Source organism: Carcharhinus amblyrhynchos, chromosome 9 (genome assembly GCF_965287045.1).
Source record: "Carcharhinus amblyrhynchos chromosome 9, sCarAmb.v2.hapA, whole genome shotgun sequence".
NCBI classification, from domain to species: Eukaryota; Metazoa; Chordata; class Chondrichthyes; order Carcharhiniformes; family Carcharhinidae; genus Carcharhinus; species Carcharhinus amblyrhynchos.
Window position 1 is genome coordinate 71,045,898 of NC_137332.1, and position 13,783 is coordinate 71,059,680.

The 13,783-nt window shown below is 42.4% G+C and overlaps 1 protein-coding gene across 1 annotated transcript in view; it reads right to left on the reverse strand.

Moving 5' to 3' along the window:
• LOC145347931 (ral guanine nucleotide dissociation stimulator-like 1) overlaps positions 1-13,783 on the reverse strand; it is a 117,852-nt gene that overhangs the window by 37,643 nt on the left and 66,426 nt on the right. The window contains exons 13-16 of the mRNA XM_080195920.1: positions 8,247-8,318; positions 7,297-7,377; positions 5,215-5,298; positions 4,573-4,650 (exon numbers count right to left, since the gene is read on the reverse strand). Coding sequence (XP_080052046.1) covers positions 4,573-4,650; positions 5,215-5,298; positions 7,297-7,377; positions 8,247-8,318 — 315 coding nt within the window. The remainder of the gene's footprint in view (positions 1-4,572; positions 4,651-5,214; positions 5,299-7,296; positions 7,378-8,246; positions 8,319-13,783) is intronic.

A 13,783-nucleotide genomic window follows, 5' to 3' on the forward strand; every position in this document is an offset into this window, starting at 1 on the left:
GGAGGCCTTGGAGAAATCAGAATTATTCAAAAAAATCAAATTCAGGCGTTCGTGAAGCAGGAAACATTTGGGTCAGCAAATAGAGATGGACTGAATTCCAGATGAGATTAAGTTTACAAAGAACATAAGAAATAGGAGCAGGAGTAGGCCATCTAGCCCCTCGAGCCTGCCCCGCCATTCAATAAGATCATGGCTGATCTGTTGTGGCTCAGTTCCACTTTCCCGCCCTCTCCCCATAACCCTTAATCCCCTCTCTTATCAAAAACCCATCAACCCGCGTCTTAAAAATATTTAGCGAGGCAGCCTCCACCACTTCAACGGGCAGAGAATTCCAGAGATTCACCACCCTTTGAGTGAAGAAGTTCCTCCTCAACTCCGTTCTAAACCGCCTCCCCTTTATCTTGAGGCTGTGCCCCCTAGTCCTACTGTCTTATTTGAGTGGGAAGAGTCTCTCCACCTCTATCCTATCCATCCCATTCATCATCTTATACGTCTCAATGAGATCTCCCCTCATTCTTCTAAACTCTAACGAGTACAAGCCTAGTTTATTCAGCCTCTCCTCATAGCTCAATCCCCTCAACTCCGGTATCAGCCTAGTAAACCTCCTCTGCACTCCCTCCAGGGCCAAAATATCCTTGCGCAGGTGCGGCGCCCAAAACTGCACACAGTACTCCAGCTGCGGCCTCACCAATGCCCTATACAGCTGCAGCAAGACCTCCCTACTTTTATATTCAATCCCCCTTGCTATGAAGGCCAGCATCCCATTTGCCTTCCTGACCACCTGCTGCACCTGCAAGCTGGGTTTTTGCGACTCATGCACAAGGACCCCGAGGTCTCTCTGCACCGTCGCCTGCTGCAGTTTTTCGCCACGTAAGTAATAGTCCTTCCTACCATTCTTCCTACCAAAGTGGACCACCTCACACTTGCCAACATTAAATTCCATTTGCCATTTCCTGGCCCATTCGCCCAGCCTATCTAGATCCTTCTGCAGACTCTCCACACCCTCCGCACAATTTGCCTTTCCCCCAATCTTGGTGTCATCAGCAAATTTCGACACCCTGCACTCGGTTCCCTCCTCCAGATCATCTATATAAATGGTAAATAGCTGAGGCCCCAGCACCGACCCCTGGGGCACCCCACTAGTCACCAACCGCCAATCCGAAAGGGGAGTTTAAAGTAGGAATTGTTATTTGTAAAGACTAAAGTGAAACATTCTTCTTAAAAATAACATGCAGTTTATACTGAAGTCATCAGTTTTTCATTAGGAAACTCTCCTACAAGTCTGCACTGTTTACTACATCTGACTGGAGGTTGGTTTAGCTCAGTTAGCTGGACAGCTGCTTCAGTGCCAACAGCACAGGTTCAATTGCCATACTGGCTAAGATTATGCACAAAAGCCCCATCTTCTCAATCTTGTCCCTTGCCTTCGGATCCTCAGGTTAAATGTTTGAGAGGGAGAGCAGCCTATAGTCATTTTGGACTATGACACTTTACCTTTTTTGCTCCATTTAACTGAAACAGAAGGACATGCCTTTAAAAGTTGCACACATCTGTTCTCAGTAATTCCATATTGTGTGGATTACACGCATGCACAGACTCTACTGAGACTAACCAATTTCATTCTTATTAAAATGGGGGTGGATGGGGGAGGTGGCAGTAGCTTGCTGTGTCACATGCAGTAATAGTCTTATGCTGTTCGATAATGAGATGACTCATTCTTAGAAATATTTTGCACTGCAGGGACGATTCTTACTTCATTGTATTCAGTATGACGGCGTTCAGATCACAGATTAAATCCAGGGATAACTGTTCTTTCAAATCAGTCCCAAAACTGGTGACCTAAATTTTTAAGGATACTGAATCAATTTGAAGTGAAGTACTGGAATTTTTGGAAATATCAGTAAATTCTGTCAGTGAAGTCAGCTGCATTACCTGAACCTTGATAAATGATAGTTTTTTAAACAATTGCATAGGAATTTCAGAGTTTAGGGTCAAAACAGCTGAAAGCACAGCTGTCAATGGCAAGACAAAGGAAATCCAAGATGCACAAGAGGATCAGAAATCTCAGCATTAGGTTCAAGGAAAATATCAGACGGGGGGAAAAAAGCCATGGAAACGTTACATATATTTCAGGTAGTTACCTTCGCTAGAGGAAACAGTGGCTCTACAACTGAAATAAGACCACAGGAAGAAACCAGGATGATTTATTGCACCAAGAAATTAATGCTTGGTACTGCTCAAATCAAATAGTTTAGGCATTAAAAACATCCAACCAGTAATACTGACTCATTATGGTAGAATTTAATCAGTACCTGCAGCCGAGAAAATTTGGCCCAAATCACTATTCTGTGATCCCACTGGAATAAAACCCCTGTTTGCAACATGTAATTAATGAGTGAGTGTATCGCCACTGAGTCATCTGAAACTTCCGTTCTGTTAAGATTTAATTACCCAACAGCATTCTTTTCAGTACCCAGAATGGTCACTTCTGAAAGCCAACACTGAAAATACTCAAGCCTGTGGTGACACTGGAGAAAAATGCAACAACATGATAGGACTGGAAAAAATTGTAATCTCAGATAATATTTCAAATAATTATACACACAGTATCACAGAACTCTGCATATTTTTCTAAGTAATCATCCAATGCCCTCTTGAATGCCTCGATTGAACCTGCCTCCACCACCCTGCTAGGCAGTGCATCCCAAATCAATGTGAAGGTGTTTTCTTCCTCATCACACACTTCATTTGCAAATCACCAAGTTTGTGGACTTTGTGCACTTTCCTCTAGTTCTGTGCCATAAGGCATCTGAGTTTTATTGCACTTTCAATGTTAACTCCATCACAAACCTCTCCCCCTCCCTCCTCTTGAAAGACCTTCCTTAAAACACCTGTTTTCAAACATGCTTTTGGTCACTTTTGCAACTTTGTTCAATAGTGTTCCTATGAAGCATCTTGGATGTTTCACCACATTAATGGCATTTAAACACAAATTGTTCTTGGCATTTGCTTAACTAAACACAATGCCAACAGTTCAAAAATCATGATTCTGTGGGAAAAAAAGCAAGTTTCATACTGCCCTCGCTCTACCCAAAAAGGGTTGTAGAGATCAACTTCCTAAGTAACTGGCCAACTAGCACATTATCTTAATGTGAATTATGCTTTCCTCAATGAGGAATCAGCAATATTTTGGCCCCTTCCTGTTTCATTACTGTATATACACATCCTGGTACAATAAATAGGATCCACATAACATTCATCCAGAACGGATACAGTCTCCTGAATTAGTTTCCCCAATCTAAAATGAGTTAGTTAGGGGGTTGGAGGATTTCCACCACACCACCCCCCGCCACAGGTTTTGATAAACTTTTTTTTTGCACATTCCAAGAGGTGACAGATCTCTGGGTGGGGTGGCATGGTAGGTACTGCAACAGTTGGATTGAGCAGAGGGTGTTCTTGCACATGCCATTTTCAAGCATGTACACAGATTGATGAGTGGTTTCTTTTGTGTCAATGCATTCTTGTTGGAATTGTTTGCGATTTCATTGCAAGAGAAAGCATTCCCAGAAAAGTGTCTTTCCTCCAAACTGAACACTTCTCTTTAATAATACAATGCAAACATGCTTTCCAATTTGATCACAAGCAAATTTGTTTTTTGCTCCTTGGTCTTTCAGGTCATTCTCACTAACCAAAGTGACAAAAGACAATACCTCCACTCAAAAAAAAACAAATTAGTGAGCAAACCATAAACAGAAAAGACAACCACTGCCTAAGTACAGAAACCAAACTCCAAATTCACCACTCAATCTTTTTTGATGCCTTTTCTTTCTTTCCTGTTAAATAGCTCAGAGTTTAATTGAAAAGTTGTATTGACCAGGATACCCATGGGTTTAATCCCATGTCTCAACTCAATTAACAGATGATTTGGCCCACAGCCATAAAATGACCTCAACAAAAATTGGTATTCCCACCAATCGCCAATGTATTCTGCAGCTTCGTATGTGATACTGCCTACAGTCAAATACCCTTGGCAGCACTCAACTAACATGATTCAAACAATTGGAAAAAGTACTTGACAGCATTAATTTAGGAACCAGTTGAGAACTTAGTGAGAAGTCTACCAAGGTAGGATACCAGGAACAAGTCACAGTTCAGATGAATGATTTCACCAGATGGGCAATTTATTTTCCAATAGAACACTGACAGGAAGTTTGAAGGATATTGTTGAGAAGCCAAGGTGAAAGAGGGAAGCCAACTTAATTATACCCTTAATGCAAGGTCCAAAAATGTCAATCCAAGATAAAGTAACTCAAGACCTTGATATTGTCAGCCAATCAACCCAACTCGAAGTTTCAGATATTTTGCGCTGATGTATATATTTTTTAAACTCTCTCCACCAGTTTCTCTAATGGGACTGCTATGGTCTGGAATGGTGCTCACTTCACTGCAATGAGATGTCCACATGGGAGAAGTTTCCACATAATCTTATAGAAACTGCTGGCTCTCCAGTAATTTCACTTCATTGTACTCTGAATGAGGCATTTGGTGGTTACATGTTAGATCAAAACTTACTTTTTGAGCCCTGCTGTCGGTTCTGGAAAACTTGTCTGGAAAATTTTATCATAGTTTGAAGTGCCAAAGTTTCCGCATCTGCAATTGATCACAAAATAAATCTTTAAAATGTTGCATGCATCTACAGTGGTGGTTAGTTGTTCAAAGCAACCCAAACAATCAATTATGCATCTTGGGACTTGGATCAGCTCATTTTGTTGAACAGGTTGCACTGCAGATGTATGGTTGTAATGGATGGTGATTTCCTTTTTCCCCTTCAACCTTTCGCAGGAAGTTTACAGGGCATTGCCACAAGGCTGGAGGGCCAAGGCAGTTGAGAGTGGGTACAATGGGGAGAGAAGGTGGGGGGTTTCCCTAATATTTCATCCCTGCTGCATAGTCCATGAATATTAAACTGGGGCAAACAACAACACTTCGGTAATTAAAATTGCTTACTATTTAATTACCATGTTTTGCACTGACAGTTTTCTCGCATCTCTCGAAATGGTGCAAGTATTATGTGATTGCTGTTGTCAGTTAATACACTGCAATGGAATGTCTTCGAGGAAATTCCTACATTATCTTACAGGAATCGTCAGCAATTCCCCTTCACATTACATTCTGGATAAAGTAGAATTGAGTCACACATCAAATCCAACATACTTCCTGATTATTTCGCTCATTCCTGGTGGACTTAGATTTCCATCTTCCTCACAGTTTGGACTGTCATAGTTTCCGTGGCTGCAACTGGTTTTAAAGCACAAAATGAACAAGACTTTCATTCACAATTAAATCCAAAACTGAAGATTCAGTATTTCAAGCTTGGCTCAGTGGGCTTTAAATAGATCACACTCCAAATATATAATTAAACTGACGTGGTGATAAAATCTTAATTGTTCAAAATTAAATCACATTTTTTGAAGTAACTGTTACTTTTAGCCCAGAATATCATTTCTAAGTGCTTTCCCACCAACTAGGTTTATCTTCACACCTTTCTAACAAGGTTGTAACTTCTGCCAATCTCAGGTGCTCTGGCGTTATTGCTGTAATTAGGATTGGACAGTTATGGACAAGTTATTCACGTTCCACTTGCACTTGTTCCACTTCTGGACAGTTTTGCAGGTTCCACTTGCACTTTAACTATCCTTGGATGTCTGGTAAATCATGAAGACTAGATCAGTGTTAAATAGTCAGTCTTTCTAATACTTCTCCAACCAAACCCAGTTCATCTAGTGCCTCAATTACCTTCTCTTTCATTTGGACAGCATTTTCTTTGGTATAGGCTAATGCAAAGTGCTCATTTTACAGCCAGCGTCCTTTGTCTCCATGTATAGATTCCCCATTTGACCCTTAAACTATTCTTATTATTCACATGCCTGTCAAGGACTGAGTCACCAATTTCTTACTCTCTCATTTCCTTTAATCACAAGAAAATTCAAGTACAGAGACAACGTCCCATTCTCTCAACTCTGACAAAAAACTCAAGCTCTTAACGGACCATTCCCAATTCAACCCTCAAACATAAGCTTCCAACTCAACATGTGACCTGGAGCTTCAGTGTATATAATATTGTCCATGATGTACATTACTCAGATTCAAAGCTTAATTCCACATTATTGCTTATGGGCTGTTTAAAAGCTTTTGCTAATAACTTTGTTTTCTGTTGTATGATGAGTTTAGAGCTGAGGTAAAGAGCTACATAGCTCAGAATAATCCTAGGTTTAGGTCTCCAGTGAGTTAATTGACCTGATCCAGGGAATTAAAATGACCTCAGCAATCTTGAAAGGAAAAAATAGGTACCTATGGTTTTTATTAATCTATGAATTATTCATAATTGCATGAGATGCAATCTGCAAACAAATGATTACATTTGAAAATGTTTTTTCTCAACACAAAGAATCATCAGTTTGGACCATCAAGGCTTCCCTACCTTCAATTTGCCACAAAGCCCAAGTCAAGTCATCTTAAGCATCTATACACCATTGGCTGCTCACCATGAAAAAAAAACTATTTAAAGTTTTGATCAGCTGGTTTTGTTAACGGCCATTGTCCAGGTGCACGACTGCATCAGATGGCAGTTTCTGAAACTTTCACAAGTAGTGTGGCCGGGGATGGGGGTTAGAAATAGTTGAGGTAAACAGAATTCTGGATATTTATGTTGATGCAATTTTATAATGCATACACCATTGAACATCTTCATGGTTGGACTGTTCTCCTTGGCAAGGCAGCGGCTAAGAGATTGAATAGTTACGTCCAAAATCACGAGGGGGCTGGGTAGATTAGATAAGAAACTGTTTCTGTTCATCAAGGGATCAAGAATGAGAGGGCAATAATTTAAAGTGATTTGCAAAAGAAACAAATGTGACGCGAGGAAAAAATACCACACAACGGGTGGTTTGGGTCTGGAATTGTGATGGAGGCAGGTTCAAACAAGGCACTCAATGATTACATTAATATAAACAATGTGCAGGGAAATAGGGGAAAGGCAAGACAACGGCACTAAGTCATAATGTTCTCTTGGAGAGCCAGGGCAGTCACAATGGGCTTCTGCTGCAGTAACAACTTTTAGAGGCAATCCAGCAGTTTAACATGATAGATATGGTCTGGAATGGTGTTTGCTGCACTGCTATCGGAGGCCGCCATGAGAAAGTTTCTATCTAATTTTTTTAAAATATAAGGGTGGCAACAGTTCACAATCTTGTATTCCAAATGAAGTAGAATTTAGTCATATCAAATTAAACTTACTCTCTGATTAGTGCACTTGGTTCTGGTGAACTTAGATTCCCATCTTCCTCACAGTTCGAGTTGTCAAATTTTCCATCGCTACTATTGATTATAAAGCACATGTTAAGTCATTTCAAATAAAGAACTTGCAGCCACATCAAATGATTTGAAATAAAAAGCTCTGCAGCCTTGCCACATCTAAATCGTGAATAGTGATGGACAATTAAACAACTCACTGGAGGAAGTGAGTTCACAATTATCCACACGCTCAAAAATGAGGACTCCCAGCACATCTGTGTAAAAGACAAAGTGGAGGAAGCATTTGCAATAATCTTTGCCCAGAAGGGGTACAGACAAGCTAGGTAGTCAATATCTTTTCCCAAAGGTATGGGAGTCTAAGGTTTAAGGTGAGAGGGGAGAGATGCCAAAGTGTCCAAAGGGGCAGTTTTTTCACACAGTGGGTGGTGAGTGTTTTCTTACTCACAAGCTGCCAGAGGTAGTAGTAGAGGCAGGTAAAATTTTATCTTTTATAAAGCATTTAGATAGTCACAAGTAAAGCTTACATTAACCCTGCAATTAAGTTACTGTGAAATTCCCCTAGCCACCATATTCTGGCACTTGTTCGGGTCAATGTACCTAACCAGTACGTCTTTCAGAACATGGGAGGAAACCCATGCAGATACAGGGAGAAGCTGCAAACTCCACACAGACAGCGAGTAACCCAAGCCAGGAATCGAACTGGGTCCCTGGCAATGTGAAGCAGCAGTGCTAACCACTGTGCTACCATGCCAGGACCTCAGTCAGTTCCTTTCATGTGATTGCTATGGTCCAGATGGTGTTTGCTGCACTATTACGTGCCTTTATGAGCAAGTTCCTACATTACCTACAAGAACTGCTTGCTCCCCAGCCATTCATTTACATTGTGGTGTTCTGAAAGAAGGAATTGCTGTCACACATCAGATTAAACTTACTTTCTAATTACTGCAATGGTTCCTGGAGAAACACGATTTCCATTTTCCTCACCATTTGGACTGTCACAGATTCTGCAGGTGCAATTGGTCACAAAGAAAAGTAATTTTAAACAAATGCTTTCATCCACAAGTGGCCATCATTTAAAAAAAAAATGAGACTCTGGGATTCAATATTTCAACCTTTGATCAGCTTGTTTGTTTTAATGCATCACCTTTTATTCTGTACTAATGTATTTTTCATTTAGAAATGCCGAGGAATAAGACAAATGCAGAGAGAGGCAGTAATGTCAGTGTTGTGGTCTGGAATGGTTTTCACTACACTATTATATGAAGCTGTTCCTACATGATTCTTACAGGAAGCGCCAGCAATTCTCTTTTACACAGATTCTGAATGAAGCAGAGTTTAGTCAGGCATTGGATCAAACTTACTTCTTGACTGAGTAAATTTGTGATGAACATGGCTTACTATCTGCCGTGGAGTTTGGACTGTCAAAGTTTTCATAGCTGTGGTCATAAAGCAGGTCATTTTATACAAGTATTTGCATTCAAAATTAAACCCATTAAACACCTCCCACACCCTTAAACTGAAGATGCAGTATTTCAAGCCTTCATCACCTGGGTTTATCGAATATCCCTCACGGCCTGGCAAATTCCTCACTGTTATAAATCAAGCTGGGGAATCAGCCCTAGTTGAATGAAGTGTACAGGAGGACAAGTCAGGAGGAACACCAGTCTGACCTAAAAATATGTCGTAAGCCTGGTGAAGCCACAACATAGGACTTTATGCTGCCCAACAGTATAAACAGCAAGGTGAGATACTGTGGATCAGAGCCACGCTCTGCAGTCTTGCAGCATCTAATCGTGAATGGTCGTGGACAATTAAACAGGCGGAGGCGGGTCCACAATTTTCCCCATTCTCAGCACATCTGTGCAAAGCTGAAGCAGCATTTGCAATAACCTTTGCCCAGAAGTGCTGAGTGGATGATCCATTTTGGCCTCCCTGATCACCCAAGCATCATCGGTGCCTGTCTTGAGCAAATTTGATTCACTTCACGTAAAGAAACGTCTGAACTCACTGGATACCTCAAAAGGTAAGGACCCCAACAACATAACACCAATAGTATTCAGGATTTGTGCTTGAGAATTTGCTGTACCCCAATCAAGCTGTTTCAATCAAGCTACAACACTGGAATCTACCTAATGTGGAAACGTGCCTAGGTAGGTTCTGCACACAAGCAGCAGCCCAGCAAATCAAACAGCATAACTTGTGCACAAGAGTTCAGTTTGGATTCAGTCATTGGATCAAACATACTTCTTGACTGAATTGGTTTTTGAAGAACGTGGCTTCCTATCTTCCTCGCACTTTGGACTGTCAAAGTTATCAGGGCTGCGGTCATAAAGCTGGTCATTTTAAGTATTTGCATTCAAAATTAAACCAAACACCCCCCACCCCCCCTTAAACTGAAGGGGCAATATTTCAAGCTTTCATCACCTAGGTTTGTCGAACACCCTTCATGCCTGGCAAATTCCTCACTTTTATAAACAAGCTGGGGGTCAACCTTATTGAATGAAGTGTACAAGAGGACAAGGAATACCAGGCTGGCCTAAAAATGTGACACAAGAGTAGTGAAACTACAACACAGGGCTATTTGCCGCTGAACAGCATAAACAGCAAGGCGATAGATTGTACTATTACATGACTTCATGAGCAAATTCCTACATTATCTACAGGAACTGCTAGTTCCCCAACCATTCACATTTACATTGTGGTGTTCTGAATGAAATGGAATTGCTGTCACACATCAGATTAAACTTGGTGCCAGGCAAAAGGCGGGGAATTATAGGTCTGTTAGTTTAACGTCTGTTGTAGGTAAAATGTTAGAATCCGTCATCAAGGAGGAAATAGCGAGGCATCTTGAGGGGAACTGCTTGATAGAGCAGACGCAGCACGGTTTCGTTAAAGGGAAGTCATGTCTGACAAATTTACTGGAGTTCTATGAGGATGTGTCTAGGGCGGTGGATAGAGGAGAGCCGGTGGATGTGGTCTTTCTGGATTTTCAGAAGGCGTTTGACAAGGTACCTCAAGAGGTTATTGCAGAAGGTCAGGGGGCATGGAGTTGGGGGTAGGGTGTTAGCGTGGATAGAGGACTGGTTGTCAAATAGGAGGCAGAGAGTGGGGGTCAATGGGTGCTATTCGGATTGGCGGATGGTGACTAGTGGAGTGCCCCAGGGGTCGGTGCTAGGGCCTCAGCTATTTACCATTTATATAGATGATCTGGAGGAGGGAACCGAGTGTAGGGTGTCGAAATTTGCTGACGACACCAAAATTGGTGGAAAGGCAAATTGTGCGGAGGGTGGGGAGAGTCTACAGAAGGATCTAGATAGGCTGGGCGAATGGGCCAGGAAATGGCAAATGGAATTTAATGTTGGTAAGTGCGAGGTGGTCCACTTTGGTAGGAATAACGGTAGGAAGGATTATTACTTACGTGGAGAAAAACTGCAGCAGGCGATGGTGCAGAGGGATCTCGGGGTCCTTGTGCATGAGTCGCAAAAACCCAGCTTGCAGGTGCAGCAGGTGGTCAGGAAGGCGAATGGGATGCTGGCCTTCATCGTGAGGGGGATTGAATATAAAAGTAGGGAGGTCTTGCTGCGGCTGTATAGGGCATTGGTGAGGCCGCAGCTGGAGTACTGTGTGCAGTTTTGGGCGCCGTACTTACGCAAGGATATTTTAGCCTTGGAGGGAGTGCAGAGGAGGTTTACTAGGCTGATGCCGGAGTTGAGGGGGTTGAGCTATGAGGAGAGGCTGAATAGATTAGGCTTGTACTCGTTAGAGTTTAGAAGAATGAGGGGAGATCTCATTGAGACGTATAAGATGATGAATGGGATGGATAGGATAGAGGTGGAGAGACTCTTCCCGCTCAGAAAGGATAGTCGGACTAGGGGGCATAGCCCCAAGATAAAGGGGGGGCGGTTTAGAACAGAGTTGAGGAGGAACTTCTTCACTCAAAGGGTGGTGAATCTCTGGAATTCTCTGCCCGTTGAAGTGGTGGAGGCTGCCTTGCTAAATATTTTTAAGACGCGGGTTGATGGGTTTTTGATGAGAGAGGGGATTAAGGGTTATGGGGAGAGGGCGGGAATGTGGAACTGAGCCACGACAGATCAGCCATGATCTTATTGAATGGCGGGGCAGGCTCAAAGGGCTAGTTGGCCTACTCCTGCTCCTATTTCTTATGTTCTTATGTTTCCGATTACTGCAATGGTTCCTGGAAAAACACAATTCCATTTTCCTCTCCATTTGGACTGTCACAGTTTCCGCAGTTCCAATTGGTCACAAAGAAAAGTAATTTTAAACAAACAGTTGCCTCCACAAGTGGCCATCATTTAAAACACAGGAGACTCTGGGATTCAATATTTCACCTTTGATCAGCTGGTTTCCATTAGTGGATCATCTTTTGTTCTGTACTGATGCATTTTTCATTTAGCAATGTTGAGGAATAAGACAAATGCAGAGGGGCGCAGCAATGTGATTGTCGTGGTCAGGAATGGTTTTCACTACACTATTATATGAAGCTGTTCCTACATGATTCTTACAGGAAGCGCCAGCAATTCCCTTTTACACAGATTCTGAATGAAGCAGAGTTTAGTCAGACATTGGATCAAACTTACTTCTTGACTGAGTTAGTTTCTGAAGAACATGACTTTCTATCTTCCTCGCACTTTGGACTGTCAAAGTTTTCATGGCTGTGGTCCTAAAGCGGGTCACTTTAAGCAAGTATGTGCATTCAAAATTAAACCCATTAAACCCCCAACCCATCTTAAGCTGAAGGTGCAGTATTTCAAGCCTTCATCAGCTGGGGTTGTCGAACACTCTTCATGGCCTGGCAAATTCCTCGCTTTTATAATCAAGTTAGGGATCAACCCTAGTTCAATGAAGTGTACAGGAGGACAAGGAACACCAGACTGGCCTAAAAAAAATGTGAAGCAGGCCTGATGAAACTATAACACAGGGCTATTTGCTGCCCAACAGCAAAAACAGCAAGGTGATACACTATGGATCAGAGCCAAGCTCTGCAGTCTTGCCACATCTAATCGTGAATGGTAGTGGACAATTAAACACGTGGAGGCGGGTCCACAATTTTCCCCATTCTCAGCACACCTGTACAAAGCTGAAGCAGCATTTGCAGTGACCTTTGTCCAGAAGTGCCAAGTGGATGATCCATTTTGGCCTCCCTGATGACCCAAGAATCATTGATGCCAGTCTTCAGCAAATTTGATTCACTTCATCTAATAAAGAAACATCTGAAGTCACTGGATACCTCAAAGGTAAGGACCCCCAACAACATTACACCAATAGTATTGAGGATTTGTGCTTGAGAATTTGCTGTCTCCCTATTCAAGCTGTTCCAGTCCAACTACAACACTGGAGTCTACCCAACAAAGTGGAAATATGCCCAGGTAGGTTCTGCACACAAGCAACAGCCCAGCAAGTCACACAGAATAACCTGTGCACAAGTGTTCAGTTTGGATTCAGTCATTGGATCAAACTTGCTTCTTGAGCGAGTTGGTTTCTGAAGAACATGGCTTCCTATCTTCCTCACACTTTATACTGTCAAAGTTTTCAGGGCTGTGGTCATAAAGTAGGTCATTTTAAGCAAGTATTTGCATTCAAAATTAAACTAATTAAGCCCCACCCCTCCTCCCCAACCCCTTTAAACTGAAGATGCAGAATTTCAAACCTTGATCAGCTGGTTTTGTTGAACAGGGCACAGCCTTCATGGCCTGGAAAATTCCTCACTATTATAAATCAAGTTGTGGGACCAACCCTAGTTGAGAGAAGTGTACAAGAGGACAAGCCAAGGCTGACCTAAAAATGCGGCGTTCAACCCGATGAAACTATAACACGGCTATTTGCTGCCCAACAGTATAAACAGCAAGGTGATAACTGTGGATCAGAGCCCAGCTCTGCAGTCTTGCCACATCTAATCAAGAATGGTGGTGGACAATTAAACAACCCACTGGAGGAAGCGAGTCCACAATTATCCCCACTCCTAGCACATCTGTACAGAAGGCAAAGCTGAAGAAACATTTGCAAAAATCTTTGCCGAGTGGATGATCCATTTTGGCCTCCCCAATGATCCAAGCATCATCAATGCCGGTCTTCAGCAAATTTACATAAGAAACATAAGAACATAAGAAATAGGAGCAGGAGTAGGCCATCTAGCCCTTCGAGCCTGCCCCTCCATTCAATAAGATCATGGCTAATCTGTCGTGTCTCAGTTCCACATTCCCGCCCTCTCCCCATAACCCTTAATCCCCTTGTCTATCAAAAACCTATCAACCCGCATCTTAAAAACATTTAGCAAGGCAGCCTCCACCACTTCAACGGGCAGAGAATTCCAGAGATTCACCACCCTTTGAGTGAAGAAGTTCCTCCTCAACTCCGTTCTGAACCGCCCCCCCTTTATCTTGAGGCTGTGCCCTCTAGTCCTACTGTCCTTTCTGAGCGGGAAGAGCCTCTCCACCTCTATCCTATCCAT